General features: G+C 33.4%; 3 protein-coding genes and 1 non-coding gene across 7 annotated transcripts; all 4 read left to right on the forward strand.

The window, feature by feature from the left end:
• Window positions 1–2,425: 2,425 nt before the first annotated feature.
• On the forward strand, window positions 2,426–8,152 carry LOC117603534 (cytochrome P450 6A1-like). Of its 3 annotated transcripts, none has more exons than XM_034322797.2 (6): window positions 2,426–2,721; window positions 3,648–4,202; window positions 4,381–4,906; window positions 5,744–5,965; window positions 6,255–6,506; window positions 7,798–8,152. In XM_034322797.2, the coding sequence occupies exons 2-6, from the start codon at window positions 3,867–3,869 to the stop codon at window positions 7,965–7,967; spliced, it is 1,506 nt and encodes a 501-aa protein (XP_034178688.2). In that variant the 5' UTR covers window positions 2,426–2,721; window positions 3,648–3,866; the 3' UTR covers window positions 7,968–8,152. The 3 variants fall into 3 exon arrangements, with proteins under 3 accessions (XP_034178688.2, XP_034178687.2, XP_034178689.2); XM_034322796.2 differs by having other exon boundaries at window positions 3,667–4,202; XM_034322798.2 differs by having other exon boundaries at window positions 3,811–4,202.
• Window positions 8,153–8,796: 644 nt separating this feature from the next.
• On the forward strand, window positions 8,797–16,670 carry LOC117603535 (putative cytochrome P450 6a14). Of its 2 annotated transcripts, XR_013062142.1 has the most exons (7): window positions 8,797–9,144; window positions 11,982–12,370; window positions 12,949–13,474; window positions 14,390–14,611; window positions 14,795–15,046; window positions 15,309–16,099; window positions 16,535–16,670. XR_013062142.1 is itself a non-coding variant. In XM_034322799.2 (6 exons), the coding sequence occupies exons 2-6, from the start codon at window positions 12,035–12,037 to the stop codon at window positions 15,476–15,478; spliced, it is 1,506 nt and encodes a 501-aa protein (XP_034178690.1). In that variant the 5' UTR covers window positions 8,797–9,144; window positions 11,982–12,034; the 3' UTR covers window positions 15,479–16,406. The 2 variants fall into 2 exon arrangements, 1 of the variants encoding a protein (XP_034178690.1); XM_034322799.2 differs by lacking the exon at window positions 16,535–16,670 and having other exon boundaries at window positions 15,309–16,406.
• On the forward strand, window positions 11,228–11,348 carry LOC117603614 (5S ribosomal RNA). Its single transcript, XR_004581260.2, has one exon. It is a non-coding gene; the product is annotated as a 5S ribosomal RNA (ribosomal RNA).
• A 1,319-nt stretch (window positions 16,671–17,989) lies between the features above and the next one.
• LOC117603540 (PI-PLC X domain-containing protein 3) lies at window positions 17,990–19,472 on the forward strand. The gene is made up of 2 exons (XM_034322808.2): window positions 17,990–18,134; window positions 18,438–19,472. Exons 1-2 carry the CDS (start codon window positions 17,990–17,992, stop codon window positions 19,283–19,285), a joined length of 993 nt encoding a protein of 330 aa, XP_034178699.1. The 3' UTR covers window positions 19,286–19,472.
• The last annotated feature ends 416 nt before the right edge of the window (window positions 19,473–19,888 follow it).

The following is a 19,888-nucleotide window of genomic DNA, read 5'->3' on the forward strand; positions in this document are numbered from 1 at the left end:
TGGGACTCATTGAGTTGCGTTGAACTTGTCGCAGTGAAGTTAGCCACGCATTCACTCACCGACGCGGCGTGAATGCGTTAGTGAAGTTGGCTACAAATTCACTAACACATTCACGCCGCAGCGTCGGTGAACCGATCTCGCCATTGGCTCACCGACGCGGCGTGAATGTGTTAGTGAATTTGTAGCCAACTTCACTGCGACAAGTTCAATGCAACTCACGTCAGGGTACATACCCCACCTCTTTAAAGCGCTATCCCCACTACATGGAATATCTAACGACTAACAATAAGTTGAAGAAACGCCTTCTCCTCGATCGACGATTTAACGGCAACTCATGGCCGCTCGCGAGGAATCGGGAGCGGGCTCGAATGAGCAAAGTCTGCCCATGCCTGCTATACACGCACTATAACTCCGTTACGTACCCCTACCGCTTCAATCTCAGCGGGGAGGGAAGTAAATGGTCACCCAAAAACCATTTACTCTTTATAACACACTGATTAGCAAAAGTACAAAGAAGTACTAGCCAAAAAAAAAAATACTCAGCGCAACAAAATCACACCAACTAACAAAATATTGTAATTACACTCATCTCAAAATTGTAAAATTCATCTAACTCATAAAAACATAAACTATGAATTTGGATAACACAATTGCTCTATAAAATCCTTACTTTATTCGTTGATATCGTACCGATATGCAACAATCTAGGCGGCCAGGTGTCACGTCCTGTGATGATTTCTTTAAATTCCTTTTTCATCATCCAAATTCATCGTTTCGCAATTCTGAGTGAGCAGTTCATTCGGGTCGACGTACTGTGAGAATGCTGACAACCCGAACGAAGGTGGTTCACCCGAATTGACAAATGAAACGTTGCAACCTCTTTTCATCAATATAAAATAACGCGATCGAACACGCTCCCAGTTAGTTCGTAACGTGCAGTAACAATAATATCCGAGAGCGCAGTTAGTTCGTTAGTTCGTAGTTAGCAGTTCAAAGTAATAATTCACGGCGCGCGCAGTTCGAAATTCAATTCAAGTACAAGTACTAAAATCCGCGAATATAATCCGCGAAGTACCGTTCCGAGTTTGATCCTCAAGAATCTACACGACTCTGCTACGAAAGCTCAGTGCTTCGACAGAGCAAGATTCCGGTAACTCGATTAATTAAATGAGTCTAAACCTATATGACTCTGCTACGAAGCACAGTACTTCGACAGAGCAAGGTTCCGTAAACTTCAATTGTAAAAACGCTAGCGAATCTAAAGACTGTACCAGTAGTGAATAAACATACTTGTGATCGGATTGCGTGATCTTCACTCGAACCATCTACCTTACCGTTCCAATACCTGGACGACTCACCCCAACAGGTTCTATTCGCAGATAGGTTCTACTCGCCAAGTGGAAGGTAAGTGAGAACCTCTATTTAACTAACAATTCTAAAATACATAAGTGACGCCAAGGATCAGTGAGAGAGAGACCTCGCGACGTTACAGCAATGAAAAAATGCAAAATGTTTTTTTAACGGGACCAATCGGGAGAAATACTCTACAAAATGCAAAAGGTTTCGTTTCGATTGGTCCATCCCTCTCGGAGTAGTCGACGAACATACATTAAGAAAAGAAAAAGAAAAAGACATATTGATCGAATTGAGTAACCTTCTCCTTTTCCGAAGTCGGTTGAAAATAATTGCATAGTTTCTTTATACTTAATACAGAATATCTTAATTTTAAGGTTAATTTTAATCATTTACATATTTAACACATTTAATGCTTAAAATATCACAAATTTTACTGAATTTAACAACCGCCCGCCTCCCCCGCCCCACAAATGAATGCGTTGCATACTTGAATGGCTGGATCTAATTGTAAGTATGCCAGAAACACGTACTTATATTTATGAAACTTAATACATTAGAATAATTACAACTTAAAATACAGTATCATAAAATCTATTTAAAATTTAATCTATTAAACCTAATCTATTTTAAATCTATTTTAAATGTAATTTATCAAACCTAACCTACTTAAAATCCATTTAAGGGGAAAAGGTATGGAGCAGGAGAAGCCCAGAACTCTTCTGAACATCTGTGGTTTAGTGTACAGTTCTGATAATAGAAGTCCACTTACTCTCCCACCGCCAACGCCAAATTGAACAGGGATCTAAGGGGGCTACAGGCCCGAGTCTCACTTTGCAGAAGGCCCCGTTATAAGTCTTCCATTCACTATGTCAAACAGTATTGAAAAAAAATTTCCTACTGCTGCTTTTTTTCATTTATTTAATTTGATTCAAAATAAATTTCAATTTTTGAACCAAGTTGATTAAGCAAAGGGCCCATAGATAGTTTGGTAGCCCCGGGATCCCAAGAACCTTAATCCAGTCCTGCCTCCCGCTACTATCTTGTCATTTATATAATGAAGCTGATCTTCGTATAACTACAGTTGAGCACATCAGTGCGGTTTGTCTAAAGTGAGGTGACTCATACTTAACCACGATTATATTATACATATTTAAGTGTTCCTTTCATGACAGATATATAATTTATTACCAACACAAATAACTGTTTAAAACGTTCAATATAAAAATAAGTGTTTGTTGTTCATATTACTAAATCTAGTGAATAATAAGAATTCAATTATAAATTGATATACATATGTACATATTTGAAACTGAGTATTTATACATTTATTTGAATAAGTGGAGTGTAAACAAACGGAGTTCTATTGTAAGTACAGAATGGGGAGCAGTAAATTAAAATAATCTTTTTATTTTTAATTGAGGCACTTAAAACTAAAGAGATACAAGCGAAATTATTATTTATATTTTATTTACAACAATGTATTTAACAGTTTAACTATTTCTGTTCTTAATTCAAAAATTTCAAAAGGCACTTGCATTCCTTTGGATCATAATGTCTAAATTATCAGTAACATTTCTTTTTTTAGAATAATTAAGGACCCGCGTGTATAAAGATGTCATATCACCAATTAATTACTTGGAGCAAAGTTGATTTAAGGATTTTCAATTAAAATTTCTACATTCATCTTATCTGTTAATTATCAAACAGTAATTAGATAATTATAAATTATACTGTCGTTGGTTGTAATGATAACAAGATTCCTCTTTAGTTTTTAAATAAAAACATCAGTTAAACATTTTCTAACTTTTCACAGCATATAGATGTTATCTTTTCAAAACTCGAAATTAGGACAATAGAAGGAAGTAGATATGCTAGGTTGATATAGTGTTACTTTATGAATGTTATTAAACTACGAAATTAATTTTTGAAAAAATTATAGATGATACTTTTATCCATTCGTATCTTCAATAGGAGTATATTATTAGTTTTACACTTTGAAATGCTGTGAGGTCACTAGTGATCAGCACCGTAAATTAGATATGCTCAAACAATTAAAAAAAAAAAAATACAATAGAAAAATATTGTTTTGCATAGAATTGCTACTATGTCAATAATGTAAAGTAGCAAATAGAAAATTTGAAAGAATTGACTATTCCTATTCTTGATAATTAGAATTTCAATTGAATTTAAATGCGCGGGAAATAATTAAGAATGCAAAGATTATTTAAATTTACTCTCGTAGCAAAAATGATTCCACCCTATATTATCATAAACAATTGTAAATACCGCAGACTCATGGCAATTTTACAGAAAACCACGGCAATTAGACGCACCACTTTGTAAACATGTACACGCTGCGAGTATTTACAGAGTTAAAAAACAAAATCATGATAATGAACGTCATATCGAATAAGAAAGAGCGCAGAATCGAGTGAAGCGTATAATATCTTTCAGTAAACCGTCCACTTTGATACGAGACTCGTCGACTGTGGCATTATTACTGCTTCAACATGACTGATTATTTCCAATTGCTGAGTGTGTTTGCGGTGTTGTTCCTTGCTGTGTATTATTACTTTACATCGACCTTCGATTTCTGGAAAAATCGTGGCGTACCTGGTCCACGACCGATACCTGTATTTGGAAATGTCAAGGATGTTATCCTTGGAAAATATGCGATGAACGAATATGTTCTAAAGCTTTATGAGGAATACAAAAATGAACCCATGATTGGTATATTCAAAAGAAGATCACCCAGCCTTGTAATGCTTGATCTGGATCTTGTTAAGGATGTCTTGATTAAGGACTTCTCGACTTTCAATGATAGGGGCCATATGGTTTTCGAAAGGGTATGTATTATAAAAATACAGTAAAGATTCAATAATAAAATAATTTTTAACAAAAAATACAACCGACTTCGAAATGCACTCGAAACCATCCGAGAAGTGGGGGCCAAAACTTTAGCCCCACTTATTGTTAAACACCCTTGACCCAATACTACATTAATATAATAAATTGTATTTTCAGACTGAGCCACTATCTCTAAACATTGTCAGCTTAGAAGCCAAAAGATGGCGTCCATTGAGAGCAAAACTCTCATCGGTATTCACATCTGGAAAACTCAAGGATATGTTCCCTCTAATACTTGAATGCTCCAATCATCTTGAAGAGTGTTTAGAGAAGATAGTTGAAAAAGATGGACTTCTTGATTGTCGCGAAATAGCAGCAAGATTTACCACTGATGCTATAGGAAGCTGTGCCTTCGGGATTAATATGAATGCGTTATCAGATGAAGGAAGCAAATTTCGACAAATTGGAAAAAAAATATTCAAACCTGATATCAAGAGACGTTTATTAGGTACTGTGAGAGAAACTATGCCATGGTTGTACAATTTGCTTGGCTTCGTGATACCGCGAAATGAAGTGACGACATTTTTGACAAATATCGTCTCAGAGACGATAAAGTACAGAAAGGAGAATAATATTGTCAGACCTGATTTTATTAATGTGCTCATGGAGCTAAAGGATGATCCAAATAAATTGGAGAATATCAGTAAGTAAATTTGAAGTTTAATTACGCAAAATGAGCCCGAAGGGCGAACAAAGCGTTCTAAGGTCAGGATTTTCATTCTTTAAGACATTACTCCTTTGACACTAATAGTTTGAAATTTTGTGTCAAAATCACTACTAATATGTAGATAGTTGTTACCTCGGTACTGCAGCATTCGGCTTTCTCTTCTTGGTTATGACTGTACATTGAGTTGCATTGAACTTGTCGCAGTGAAGTTGGCTACAAATTCACTAACGCATTCGCGCCGCGTCGGTGAGTGAATGCGTAACCAACTTCACTGCTGACCTGATGTTCAGTCGTCGGTGCTGGGCAGATTACAGGTTTTAGGCGCTTTTTACTCGAACTTTTAAACGTTAATTACCGGAAAACAAAGCCGCAGACACTATTTCATCATATTTTGATCCCTAGAATCACCCCTTAAAAAGTCTCCCACCTCTTGTTGAACACCTTATATATAGGACTCCCTCCCCTCCATTATCATTCTCTTTGAAATCACCTACGATAAGGGGCGGAAGCCTGGAAAGAGAAGGCCTGCCATGCTCGATACACACTATACGATTACCAAACCATATTGAAATTATTATACTGAATATTACACAAATTATCCACCTACCACCCAACTACCTTTCGCGTACCATTGGTGATACGCGTACCACTCGATTTGTGATCCAGGATCAGCGATGTAAAATGTCAGTTTGGGAGCTTAAATTTGAAAATTAACCATTCGTATCTTGAATAAACAAGAGAATTAATGAGTTAATATTCAATTGTAATAAATGGATCATCAATGTTCAAATGGCATCTCATGAAATTTTTCAGAGGTGACGGACAGCCTGCTTACCGCACAAGCTGCTGTTTTCTTCGCAGCTGGCTTTGAAACTTCTTCAACTACAGTTGGACACACTCTGTATGAAATGGCTTTGAACCCTAATATTCAGGATAAACTTCGACAAGAAATAAAAGAGGTTTATACTAAAAATAAGGGAAACTGGACTTATGACAGCCTAAGAGACATGAAGTATTTGGATAAAGTATTCAAAGGTACGGTGATAAATATGCAGAATAACGGAGCCATCTTGGATTTCAATGGCGGACTCTTCTAGTTTTGAGTTATTTGAAAAAAAATTTAATTTAAAGCTACATCAATTTTTGACAGCATTTTATATTCAATAATGTTAGGTATAAAGATATCTCGTGTTTACGTTCCTTACTGAAATCGTTGACTAAAGGTCAATACTAATACTTAATACTCGATACTCTACAGTTAATTCTCCATAAATTAATCGCACCTTAATTCTCTATTACTAATAAACTTATTTTTCTTTAACAGAAACACTCAGGAAGTATCCACCAGCTGGGCTCCTAACAAGAAGATGTAACAGCAATTACACTTTCAATGGCACAAAAGTATCCATCCCAACAGATACTGAAGTGTTCGTCTCTGTCCATGCGATTCACACAGATCCCAACATCTATCCAGACCCCGACGTTTTTGATCCTGAAAGGTTTAACGAGGATGCAGAAGCTGCACGACACTCTATGTCTTTCATACCTTTTGGCGATGGACCAAGAAATTGCATTGGTAATTTATTAAACTAAAAATATGAAATAATATAGAAATTAACAGCAATGTCTAAGTACAGTACTGAGCATCCTAGCTTTCCTTATGGAACATGGTGATGTAGAAGAAAGAAAATTCACTGCTCCTCTTTAACCCTCGGACGACGGTCCATGGAGAGAACTACAATTTTAATTTATGTAATTTTGTGTTTCATATTCCCATTTTCTAAATTTTAGTGTTCCTTTAAAAATTTTTCTTCCAATATGTATAAAACTCTTTCATTTAAAAATTATACATTTAACTTTAGATTAACATTCTTGTATATGTTTTGTAAGATTGGGTCACCACTGACCCAGGCTCCTCTGTTCAAGGGTTAAAGGTCAACAGAAAGAACAGCTCAAGATCGAAGTGATCGTAAGATCATCTGTTTAGCTTTCTCGAACTTTGCATATCGAAAAAGATAAATAGATGAATTCGACTAAAAAAATTACTAAATTACTTATCACTCGACTAAATTGCTCGACGTGTGTAAACAAACCTTAAGAAGTAGTAATTCACAAGTATTAACACATTGAGCCGGAGGCAATTTTTCAAACCCTACCATGGATTTCTGAAATTATAAAATTCCCACGCCTAAGGGGTAGATCTGCGAGTAATGAGGCCTTCTTCCCCTACAGCGCCATTTTTTTGTAGAGAAGCCTACTATGTCCGGTACTTCGCATCAAATACTAAAATTACATTTCATAATGATTCGTCCATCTTTTACTGCTGTTTTTATATACAGGGTGTTTGACAACAGGTGGCAGATATTTTAAGGGGTGATTCTAGGGGTAATCAAAATAAGACGAAAATCAAGAATGACGAAATAGAGTTCGCGGCTTTGTTTTTCAGTAATTAAAGTTTAAAAATTCGAATAAAAAGCGCCTAAAACCTGCAATCTGCTCAGCAACGACGACTGAACGTCTGGTTAGCAGGGGTGGGTACAGTCATAACCAAGAATCATTGAATAGTAGAAACTTACCTCGTGCTATTCTGTTTCTCGGTACTGCAGCATTCGGCTTTCTCTTCTTGGTTATAACTGTACCGACCCCTGCTTACCCGAAGTTCAGTCGTCGTTGCTGAGCAGATTGCAGGTTTTAGGCGCTTTTTACTTGAATCTTTAAACGTTAATTACTGGAAAACAAGGCCGCAAACTCTATTTCGTCATTCTTGATTTTTATCTTATTTTGATCCCTAGAATCATCCCTTAAACAATCTCCCACCTGTTGTCGAACACCCTATATAATACAAATATTATTAATTACTGTTTCAGGAGCACGTTTTGCAATTTACCAGACCAAAATTGGAATAATACAGATGTTGAAAAATTTCAGAGTTGACGTTTGCGATAAAACACTAATTCCATATGTTAGGCATCCTACAGCTCGTGTGCTTGCACCACAGAGAAGCATTATTTTGAAAATAAGTAAAGTTCAAAATTAAATTATAAAAGACATTAACAATAAGATCTTACTTTAGATCTATAAAATTATTGTAAAATAAGTAATGTTGATAAAGTATGAAGATTTTAAAGAGTAATGTATGTACTATATTAAATGTTTATATGTAGTTGTATATATGTGAGAAAAATAATAATACAAATTACTAATTTGTTATGTTATGCGATATGTTGCTCATTGTCAGTCAACTAAATTAAATCCTAGAATAATTAATTCCTGTTCATATTGAGAATAATTCCTCACTGACACATTAACTGAGTTATATTTGAATTTTTACAACTTTTTATAAATAAGACAAAGGAAGAAATTTTTCTTAAATTAGTGACACATAAATGATCGATTGAAAAACATCCAATGCAGGGCTGGTCCTATTGATAGTGCAATTGATGGTAAAATTGATTTAAACTATACGAAATTCAAATCTAATAAATCATAAAAAAACTAATAAAATAAATCATTAAAAGTCTTTTATTACTTTCCTGTTGAGATATTATTAGATATTAGGATATTATTTAAATTTTTGCAGAACAAAACATCATAATACCTATTTTAAAAACTACTAATCATCACATTTAAGGGGGTAGACACGGCACGTGACCTCATAATGACTTAAAACCTAATCTTCTTATTAATTGTCAGTCTTTATATAAAAGGTTTAATTAAACATAGCAGTAAACATTGTACTGATTACTTGTTATTCATTAATTTAATCTTTCATCTCTTGTGGATTGTGATATCTCAATAGAACGAAATTTTTTAGTTCTTACGTATTTCATTGGAAGTGTTGATAGCGACATCTACAGATATAATAGTCCATCTGTAGCATCGATCTGAAACACAAGAGGGCCGAGTACTCCGACGATAAGATTCTCGATAAACAGTTAAGGTAGTGCAAACGGGCGGAACACATCGACTTAACCTGTATTAAATAACTCTTTTCCAAGATAAAGACGTTTGGTAGTTGATTAATCATTATCAACAATTTTATTTGATCGTTTCATGGAAATCTAATTTGTGCAATTCATGGTGACAATTCTTCCTACTTTTATTTATATTCCATCCATATCTCCACTACCTTTATCTCCTGTATCTCCTCTGAACATAACAGGCTACTTTTACTCAAGAGTGCGTCGTTAATGTACACTGAGAAAAATATTTCCGTAAGTATTTATTATCTTTATAAACAATCGTAAACAGAATACTTATGTAAATCGTATTAGCTCGCTGTGTGAATACTATTTCATTTCCGGTTATTTGAGATGACAGTGATTAATGTCGTGTTGACTGACCTTGCTGTACAATTTAAAACAGTGGTAATACTTGTCACTGTAGTAATAATTGCATTACAAGGAATAATGCATATATGTAATACACAGTTTTTATGCTCTTCCTGACATATTTATTTTTCTTTCAAATGAGATAATTTTTGAAACTGAAAATATTTTTAAATATATTGAAAATATACCTCATTTACAATTTTAATTGAAAACAGGGCGAAGTTTTCGAAAACCTGTCAAATCTGATTTGGCTGAGATTCTGCAAATAGCTTCATTTTGCATGAAAACAATATTTGCGAGAAGGATTTTTGGCGACTCAAAGGTTAAGATTCAAAATTTGGCGAAAAATGTTTTACCATGTTAGTGTAATTTCCTGCATTACAGACACCGCGTAGAATGAGGTTACAACAGTATTCTGTATACGTTTTTCATTAGTTTTCATTATATACATATTTAATGTCTTCCAATAATTGATAAAATGGATCTCCTCCACTTTTCTTTTCTTTCGTCACCGACGAGATACTGTTAAAGACTGTCATTCCCTGTGTTAAAGTTCGGCACGTCAAATGGGCCTGGGGTACAATCGGTAAATAGGAATGATGGATAATGTAGAATAGTGATATTACCCATTGTACCGCCGAAAAAAACTGTTATATGACCAACGAGATGATTTAGCTTTGTCACAGTACAATAATTATCTCGTCGGTACTGCTTGGAAAACAATTATATTTTACCTTATAATTGGATTACATTCTTATTGTAATAATCGATACTACATAAATATATGAAAAATAAGAATATTTGGTATGTAACATTCTGAAAAAAATAGAAGAATTGAATAAAAAATAATTCGAAAATTACTGTTATATTTATAAAATATCATTTAACTGTTAACAAAGACTCGTCTCTTAGCAGACTGTTAACAGGTGGGCATTTTTACCTTTTTCACAGGTAGTGGAGGTAGGCATTTTTAACAGAGAATGACATACTAAGCACTTAATGTATTCCCTTATTCTGCCATGTGGTGAACAGAGTCGAACGTCCCAAACGTTTAAAAGCTTGCGTCCTTGCATACCCGCGCTGACACTGGCGCACTCAAGGGGGGCTAAGGGGCTCTAGCTTCCCTCAAAGAAAAAGGAAGGAGAACAACAGAAAATTTTCCAAAATCTGTTCCTAATTAAAGTAGTGTTACTGTTTATGTAACATATTAATAACAGTTTTTTGTATTAAAAATAATTTTAATACAAGATTTTAAAGAAATAATAATAGCATCGACCAGATAAAATATCATCTCATGTCTCATGATACAGTTCAGCACCGAACCTCGTCGTTGGTAAACTCACTGACTCTGGTTCTGTTTCTTACTGCGGCCGCAATATATTCTAGAGGGCGTAAGAAAACGTCGAATTTTTTCGCCGCCGCGAACTCCCATAAGGATGGCAGTCTTTAACAGTATCTTGTCGGTGCTTTCGTCCTCAAGAAAACTCAGCATTCCCGGTATTGACACTGTGTCGGTAAAGCAGAGAATGACATTACCGTTAGAATATTACAACCGCCTTCAAATATTTTCGCTACTGTTGCACAATTTGATTGTCCAACAAATCGGCGGGGGAAATCCCTCCCTCCGCACCACTACACCATAAAATATAGCATAATCTAACCTATTTTGTTTTAAAGATACGTGGGTAATGTAGGAAATGATATTAAAATAATAAAAAAACTTTTTCGAATCGCCAAAAATCCTTCTCACAAACATTGTTATTATGCAAAATGAAGCTATTTGCAAAATTTCAACCAAATCGGATTTGACAGGTTTTCGGAAAAACAGCTGTGTTAACCACATTGTTACGTAATCGCGGTAGATTATGCAATGGAATACAACGGATATCAACAACTGTTTTTTTAATTACATTATATATTTCTACGGTTTTAACCATTTTCTGCTCTAATAAAGTGTTGATTTTCAACTAACGGCCATACGACTTAGGACTACTACCGGTTCTCGTCCGATCACCGAAGTCAAGCTAAGTTCGGCGCGGATAGTACTTGGATGGGTGACCGCTTGGGAACTCCGCGTGCTGTTAGTTCTTTTTTTTCTTAAATTAAAAAAAATTTAACAACCGTATTCGATAAAATTCTCTTCTATTTAATTTTAAATACAATTAATTAATTCTTTATTACCAGGACTGAATTAAAATTTCTGGGGCTATTAAACATTCGACGGCCCCTCTTGGTTGATAACCTTGATTCAAAAATTGAAATTTATTATAAATAAAAATAAATAATAATTAATCATAAAGAAAAAGAGCAACACAAAAAATTTGCATTTGATATTTTTTAACATAGTAAATGGAAAGTTTATAAGAAAACCCCCTAAAAAGTGAGGCCCAGGGTTATAGCAATTCTTCCGAAGTAGACTTTCCTTTTGTACTTTCTATTCTAGTTTCTTTATTTTCTTCCACTTTTTCTCTTTTTCATTTTTGACTTAAAATAAAATTAATATAACGAACCACTATATTTCCTTATGATTATTAGACAAATATGTAATAAAGATAAATCAGTAAAAAAAAAATTGTCAGAAATATTCTATACTTATGTATAAATTAATTCAAAGTTCAGAATTTCCTTAATACGGTGTCTCGGCAGTAGAAGGTTAAGCATTCTATCAATAAATTTATTAACCATCACACTGCTGTAACATAAATCACATCGTTTTACAGGAAATTTATTTCGCAACATCTTCGTCCGTCAAATTCATGAGGACGTTCAAACGATGGCAATTTACCTAGAAATTTTCTGCGGAATCGCAGCCCTATGTTTGGCGTTTTACTATTACTTCATCACAGTCCTCGATTTTTGGAAAGTTCGAGGTGTTCCCGGACCACAACCAATCCCAGTACTGGGTAACATCAAGGATGTTATGTTAATGAGAATGTCGATGAGCGATTACTTGAAGAAAGTTTACGATGAATACAAACATGAACCTATGGTCGGAATATTTACCAGAAAAACGCCTATATTACTTCTTCATGACCCAGAACTTATTAAGGACATTCTGATAAAGGACTTTTCTAAATTTGCTGATCGAGGACTTCCTGTTCACGAAAAGGTATACATATTAGCAAATAAATTACTGCGACGATTTGTCCATAAGGGCTACAGGCTGCCAGAATATTATATATTCATTTAGAAATCTTTTTAAATAATGATCTTTAGATTTATTAATGATATAATTTTTTTAATCCATTTTGATCTTGTTTTCACTTTTATTACTGCAGCCCCGCCATTGCAAACATTTACGAGCCTCCATTGCTGTGGAGTTTTTGACTTCTAATTCGAAAATACTGCGTTAAGCATGCCATCTTATGATATGACCCGTTCGTCTCATTTACTATCTTATATCACCTGTTCGTCGTGCTTGCCATCTTATGATGTCATCTGTCCGTCGCGTTTGACATCCTACGATGTCATCCGTGCTGAAACTGTTAACGACTAGTCAATAGTTTTACTGCTACTCTATACGTTGAGCATGCTTATACATATGTATGTGATGTCATCCGTCCGTAAGGTTTGACATCTTATGATGGCATCCGTGATCATGATATTAAACCTATGATGCTGGTCACTGATGACCCTCAATGTGTTAAATATATAAGAATAACAAATTAATTTGAAAAATAATTACAGGCAGAACCCCTATCTCCGCATATCTTCAATCTAGAAGCAAAAAGATGGCGACCGCTAAGATCAAGACTCTCACCAGTCTTCACATCAGGAAAAATAAAAGATATGTTCCCACTCATATTAGAATGCGCTGATCATTTGGAACAATATCTAGAGAAGGTTGTTGCAAGAGGAGAGCCCGTTGAATGTCGCGAATTAACAGCAAAATACACAACGGATGTGATTGGTAGCTGTGCCTTTGGTATTGAAATAAATGCGATATCCGATGAAGAAAGCGAATTTCGTCGAGTGGGTAGAACGGTATTTGCTATCAATTGGAAGCAACTTCTGCGATTCCGAGCTAGACAAATGTTTCCACGACTGTACAATTGGCTCGGTTATATACTACCACCGACAGAGATAACGACCTTCTTCACTAAGGTCATCGTAGACACGATAAAGTACAGAGAAAATAATAATGTTACCAGACCTGACTTTGTTAATATGCTTATGGAACTCAAGAAACATCCAGATAAATTGGAAAATATTAGTAAGTAGAATGTAATAATTTAGAGTTGTGCTATAACACAAGTCTGTTCATGACATTCAAGGTCATATTACGATACATAATATAGTCATAATTAAATACATTTCAATGTCATTTTTTTGAGGGTTAAAAAAAAATTGTTTAGAAAAAAATATCACTATTAGCATGGGTGTGGTTGAACTCATGACTGTTAGTAAAATATCAGGAAATATGAGTTCGAGACAGGGCCGAATTAAGATTTCTGGGCCTTCGGAGCTATTAAACCTTCGAGGGCCCCTCTTAATTAATTAACTTAATTCAAAAATTGAAATCTATTCTAAATAAAATTAAATAATATTTAAGGGCTACAGTAAAGAAAAAGTTAATTCAATATTTTTTAACATAATGAATGGAAAGCATATAACGGGACCCCGTACAAAGTGAAGCCCAAGGTTGAAGTATACATACACCTCCCCTTAATTCAGCCCTCCTTTGAAATGAATTCGTCTTCATAGCTTAATCTTCATATCAACTTTTTTTGTATCTTTATAAATAATAAAATATTTAAGACTCAAGTATCGAACGCCCATTTTTAACGCGATTTTTGAAAATTGATTTAATAAGAGTCACTATTAGCAATTATTAAACCATAAGCTGAACATGAGTGGCCTTTGATATTTGCATTCAAACATATTTAAAATAATAATCAGAATTTTTATGAACACTTTTACTGAAAATTAAATGTTTAATTTTTACAAAAAAATTTTGACTGTTTTTTGATCAAAAAAGTTATTTATTTTTAACATAAAAAAGGTAGATACATGGATCATAATTACACTTCTAACACCATAAAATGCTGAGATTTTTAAATCATAATATAATGAAGTTGAACACAGCATATACATAAATTTTATAATATTTTGACACCTGATTTTTCAGAGTTAACAGATAGTTTACTGACTGCTCAAGCTTTCGTTTTCTTTGTCGCTGGTTTTGAAACCTCTTCAACAGCAATTAGCAATGCTCTGTACGAATTAGCCTTGAATCCTGAAGTACAGATTAAACTGCGACAAGAAATCAGGGAATTTTATGATAAAAATGATGGCAAATTGAAATATGATGAAATAAAGGATATGGCGTATCTGGATTTAGTGTTTAAAGGTACATAGCTCCTGACAGTAAATATCTTTTCAAAAATGTAATCTTTATTTAACTTTCTATCTCATGTAATACTAATTATTATACATTTTGTCAAATATTTCAAAAATTGGAAATTTGAAAAAATTTTTCCTTGCCATTTAATTATATGTATATTTAGTTCAATCTAAATAATTCTTTTTGCAGAAACCTTAAGAAAATATCCACCTGGACCACTCTTATTGAGAAAGTCAATATGCAATTATACTTTTGAAGGTACAAAGGTCACGATACCAAAGAAAACATTTGTGTGGGTACCAATATATCCTATTCATCGGGATCCTGATATTTACCCAAATCCTGATGCTTTTATTCCTGAGAGATTTACTGAGGAAGCGGTAGCGAGCAGACACCCTATGCATTATTTACCCTTTGGTGATGGGCCAAGGAATTGCATTGGTGCGTATAAATATTCTAGTACTATTTAAGTATTATAAAAAGATACATTAGATATAGGAGAAAGCAGGGTAAAGGTGGGTGCTCAATATATTTATTTTCGTAACAAAAACAATGAAATTGTTTTGATACATTGAATTTATTTTTATAATTTAATTTGAGTATTTAAAAATTATTCATAAGAACTTTAATATGTACTTCTCTAATCATATTTTTTTTATTATAATTTTAATGATATTCATAATATTATTGATATATGTTACAGGAGCACGATTTGCAGTCTATCAATCCAAAGTTGGACTTATAAAAATACTTCGTAATTACAAAATTGATGTTTGCGAGAAAACTATGATTCCTTATCAAATTGACCCAGCCGCTTTCTTATTGGCGCCGAAAGGAGGAATATATTTAAAAATAACAAAAGTAGAGAGTTAATATAAAATTTAAGTAACAAAAGAAATATTATAGTATTTATAATATATATTTTTTACTTCTAATTTTAAGGATCTAAAATACTATCGGAAAACAGTATTTCCGAGATGTATATACTTTTTATTTATAATTAATAGACAATTTTGTTAAATTGAGAGCCAGTCTAAAACAATGATATAAATTATTAAATAAAAACATAACGAATTTGTCTTTTGTTTTATAGTGTGATTAGATTATTAGATATTCCGAATTTTTTTATAATATAATATTATTTATAAATAAATTGTATACTATACCACAGTTCACCAGAGTCCATAACTACGACGCGCAGGTTGGAAGATGGTGGGGGAACGCAGCGAGCTCTCTGCTAATCGCTTTCCACTTCGTTTGGGAGTATCGCCAATCAGGGCGAAAATGCGTACTGGAGATGCGCAAAGAACTAAAACTGGTCTTTTCGCAGTTATGGACTCTGGTGAACTGTGGTATAGATAAATTATTTCAGATTGCAATTTTACATATTCCCATTGTTTTTGATTATAAGGAAAAATATTTAGAGATGGAAGTATTGTGCAGAGATAGAAAGAATATTAGCGGAAGGAATGCAGGTACCATTGGTTGTAGTCGGTAAGTCACATCTCACGCACACGTATTCTAGATCGTCGCGTGTTATTGGCCGATGCGATCACATATTAATCGCGTCGCCTGACAAAGAAGAAAAATGAAACTCAAATTTGGGGACAGGGCGGAGCGTGCTTAGTGCTCCCTTTGCCCTTGTACCGTCTCGCTAATATTCTTTCCATCTCTGCACAGTATTTATTTCAAAGGCCCAAATATAATAGCAATGTTTTTTGTAACCAATAAATGTATCATTTGTATTTTTTTAGGTATGAAAAACATTGAGTTGGTTCAATTAAATGGAATACTCTGTATTTAGTGAAATTTAAAAAAATTTTATAAATCTATTGCATGGTATTCTGACGTTTATCAAAAATTAATTAACTTATAATTTTTTGAATAATTCTTGAAATTATTTAAAAATTATTATTTTTATTTTTACAGCAAATAAGTTGTTACGTAGATATATTAAACCACCTAAGAAATATTGATGATCTTAAAATCTTGATAAACATTGTTGTTACTATCTGAATTCAAGTTCAAAATTTGAAGAAATGGCTTACACTTATTAATTCTACATAATTTATATGTATAACTTAAACAATGCTTAGTTAATAAACATGTTTATTATACTTTTATTTCTTGATGGATAAAATAAAAATTCAATTATACTTTCCATAATCCATGTTAAATTATTAGTTGCACTTTTAGGCAGAATAATAAATAATGTAAAACATGTCCAATGAACAAATAATTTTTGTATCATTTATTAATTATCACCGTTAAACATTTTTTGTTGTTAATATAATTTCTATTTAAAAAGAGTAATTTAAAGGTAATAAACATAAAAAAATTGAAATTAACGTTATATCATGAAACTTTCATTACTTTACTGTTTATATAATGTTTATAATTTTCAAAAACCATTTGCAACTACATAAATAAGGGCATAATTAATTCTAAAGTAACGCGTTCATTCTAAACCCCTTTAGAAGTGACAGATCAAATTAGGTCAATGTGTCACCACAGAAACACACGTGATCACTATACATCACTTTCCACTGCTTTTACATTAAATATATTTCCTTCTAGAATAGAATCTTTTTAATTATATAATCGTTCATAATTTAAAAATTCAAAATTCGTAGTTTTCAGTTAATATGTATATACAAATACAATCATGTGTTAGTAGTATCGAGTCTTTTTAATGAACTCATTCTCGCAGTTAACTTCTGGATTGTAGTCACTGATTGTAGGAAAGAGGGACGCTAAATAACCTAGCGGCCGTGAGGTTAGGTTCTATGAATCTGTATCGTCCAGTTGTGCGTCGGAAGAAGGTGCGAGGTGATCGTTATGACATCACCGTGGGAACGTTAATTCTAAAACACGAATATAAAGGATGCAGATCATCAAGAAACGAGTCACTCGATGTAGGCGACGTACACCTGCATCATTCAAATCGTGCAACTTAGTGTTGTATACCGAATTATTCACTATCGTACTTAGATAGTCCGGTTTTCTTATCATATTATAAGTCAACCTTCAACAACAAACACTCCAAGTCCTTCCTTCTATTCCTAATGATTCCTCCGAACTAGTCATCTCCAAACCTTGACCTCATGACCTCATCCCCTACTGATTGCTGGACTCACGTTAACTCCCAGCTTCCTATTTTTTCGATCCTATAAAATACCTAACATTTTTCCCTCCAGGGGCAGATTTTTCCGAACCAACTTAGGACTAGAGTCTACTTTTGTCACGACGAATATTGTATTAAAAACTTCGGTTGTATTTCGCGTTGTGATTAAAATAAATAAGTATCGCGAGTGGAATACAACATTAGTCACTACATAAATTCATTCAGGACTGTCATACTAAGGAAACTGGATATTTAACACCATGGAGCATGAAAGCAAGGGTTTCGATGATATGCCACACAGATCAAAACGGAAACCAATCAATTCGAACGAAGAATTAGAGAACTGGATGACTCGGCTTCCGACAGCTCTGAGAAACGTACCCATAATACATTTGGCGATACCCGGTACGTTTGAAATATTTTTAGTCTCTATCAAACATATTTTATATTTAATGAGTTAATTTTTATCTAAAATATTTAATTGGAACTAATATTACCTTCTTATAAATTTAATTAGACAAAAATGAAAGTTTTCAAAATTTCTTTTAATTGTTGGGGTTATACAATTGAAATTTATAAAACTACATTACCAACTGTATTTACTGTGTTATTAAGATCGTAGGTTATATTCTGAATGTTCAAGGCCGCATTTATACTACATCAACTATAAAATGAATACATGTAACGTCAATTGTTAATTTCTAACAGGTTCTCACAATACAATGACTTATACCATAATGAAAGATAATGATATCGGACCCGACGAGCCTAGATACATCAGAGCACTCGGCCGTTACTGTTCGATTGTCTCAAAACCTATTATTTTTAATTGGTCTATTACACAACACGATAACGTTAAGGAGCAGCTGAACGGCGGAATCCGATACTTAGATTTACGCGTGGCTACGAAACCGATGAACGGTGATATTTATTTTGTTCATGGTTTATATGGATCAAAAATATATCAGCCATTGCAACAGGTAGCAGAGTGGCTGTCATCTCACGCCAACGAGACTGTAATCTTAGATTTTCAACATTTTTATTCGTTTTCTGAAATGGACCATCGTCACCTTGTGGATACCATTCTTCAAATATTTCACTCAAAATTGTGCCCAACAGCTTCCACCTTTACTCATATAACACTAAATTGGCTTACTCTGGAAAGGTATCAGGTTATTGTTATTTACAGGAACATATATGCACAGAATTACTCCAACTTGTGGCCGAGTGGTCTATGGCGGACACCATGGCCTGATACTGCTCGCGTCAATGAACTTATAGATTTCTTGAATCGTGAACTCCAAGCACGTCCGTTGGGAATCGGTTTTATTTCGCAGTGTCTTTTAACGCCAGATATGCCTTTCGTGCTGAAACATTTATGTGGGACGCTACAAAGGAATTTAGCACCTGTATGTCAAAAACCAATTCTTTCTTGGATAAATCAAAAACAACCCGGCCGTGGTGGTTTGAATATCGTTATAGCCGATTTTATATCTGATACAAATTTTTTATTTTGTAAAACCGTTATCGAAAGTAACAAAAAATTTTTTAATTGATAGAATTCTATGTAAATATTTTGTACTTTATATAAATACTTGATTCTATTGTGATAAATTGATTATTATGCATTTTGAATGCAAAAGTACACCATTTATTTTTACTTCTAATGAAGTATTTATTTATATTTGTAATAAGTAATATAATAAATTGTAGTTGAAATTACTTTAGTAAAAAGTTAAATATTTTAAGTTAAATCTTCGCATAACCTTTAAGTCTTCATAACAATTTATGTAATGAGTTGAATTCTAAATTTTGGCAATTTTTCAAATAAATACAATGCCAAAAATAAATTGAACTATTTGATACCTTAAAGACAATGATATTTTTGTGCAAAAAATATTAATCTACAATTACTAATAAAATATAAATACAGATTGACTAATAATAAATATTAAGCATACAAATTAATTGGATGTTGTAAAGATTTCATTCTTCTTTTGTAATATTTTTTTATTATTGAAATAAACGTCATTTATATTGTAATATTTTGTTGCGTGACTTTAGCAGGTTTTAACGTATTTGATACGTTCCTGTAATCGTCATCGTTACGTCACGAAAAATCGCGCATGCGCGAAAAAATCCCATCTAACATCACTGCC

This window comes from Osmia lignaria, chromosome 4 (genome assembly GCF_051020975.1).
Source record: "Osmia lignaria lignaria isolate PbOS001 chromosome 4, iyOsmLign1, whole genome shotgun sequence".
Lineage (NCBI taxonomy): Eukaryota > Metazoa > Arthropoda > Insecta > Hymenoptera > Megachilidae > Osmia > Osmia lignaria.

Excerpts from the sequence above, each read along its gene's own strand:
- LOC117603540 (XM_034322808.2), top strand. The coding sequence starts at position 17,990 with ATGGAGCATGAAAGCAAGGGTTTCGATGATATGCCACACAGATCAAAA. Across the intron at positions 18,135-18,437 it reads AATACATTTGGCGATACCCG|GTTCTCACAATACAATGACT; the intron begins GTACGTTTGAAA and ends AATTTCTAACAG.
- LOC117603535 (XM_034322799.2), top strand. The coding sequence starts at position 12,035 with ATGGCAATTTACCTAGAAATTTTCTGCGGAATCGCAGCCCTATGTTTG. Across the intron at positions 12,371-12,948 it reads GACTTCCTGTTCACGAAAAG|GCAGAACCCCTATCTCCGCA; the intron begins GTATACATATTA and ends AAATAATTACAG. Across the intron at positions 13,475-14,389 it reads AGATAAATTGGAAAATATTA|AGTTAACAGATAGTTTACTG; the intron begins GTAAGTAGAATG and ends CTGATTTTTCAG.
- LOC117603534 (XM_034322797.2), top strand. The coding sequence starts at position 3,867 with ATGACTGATTATTTCCAATTGCTGAGTGTGTTTGCGGTGTTGTTCCTT. Across the intron at positions 5,966-6,254 it reads TTTGGATAAAGTATTCAAAG|AAACACTCAGGAAGTATCCA; the intron begins GTACGGTGATAA and ends TTTCTTTAACAG. Across the intron at positions 6,507-7,797 it reads TGGACCAAGAAATTGCATTG|GAGCACGTTTTGCAATTTAC; the intron begins GTAATTTATTAA and ends TTACTGTTTCAG.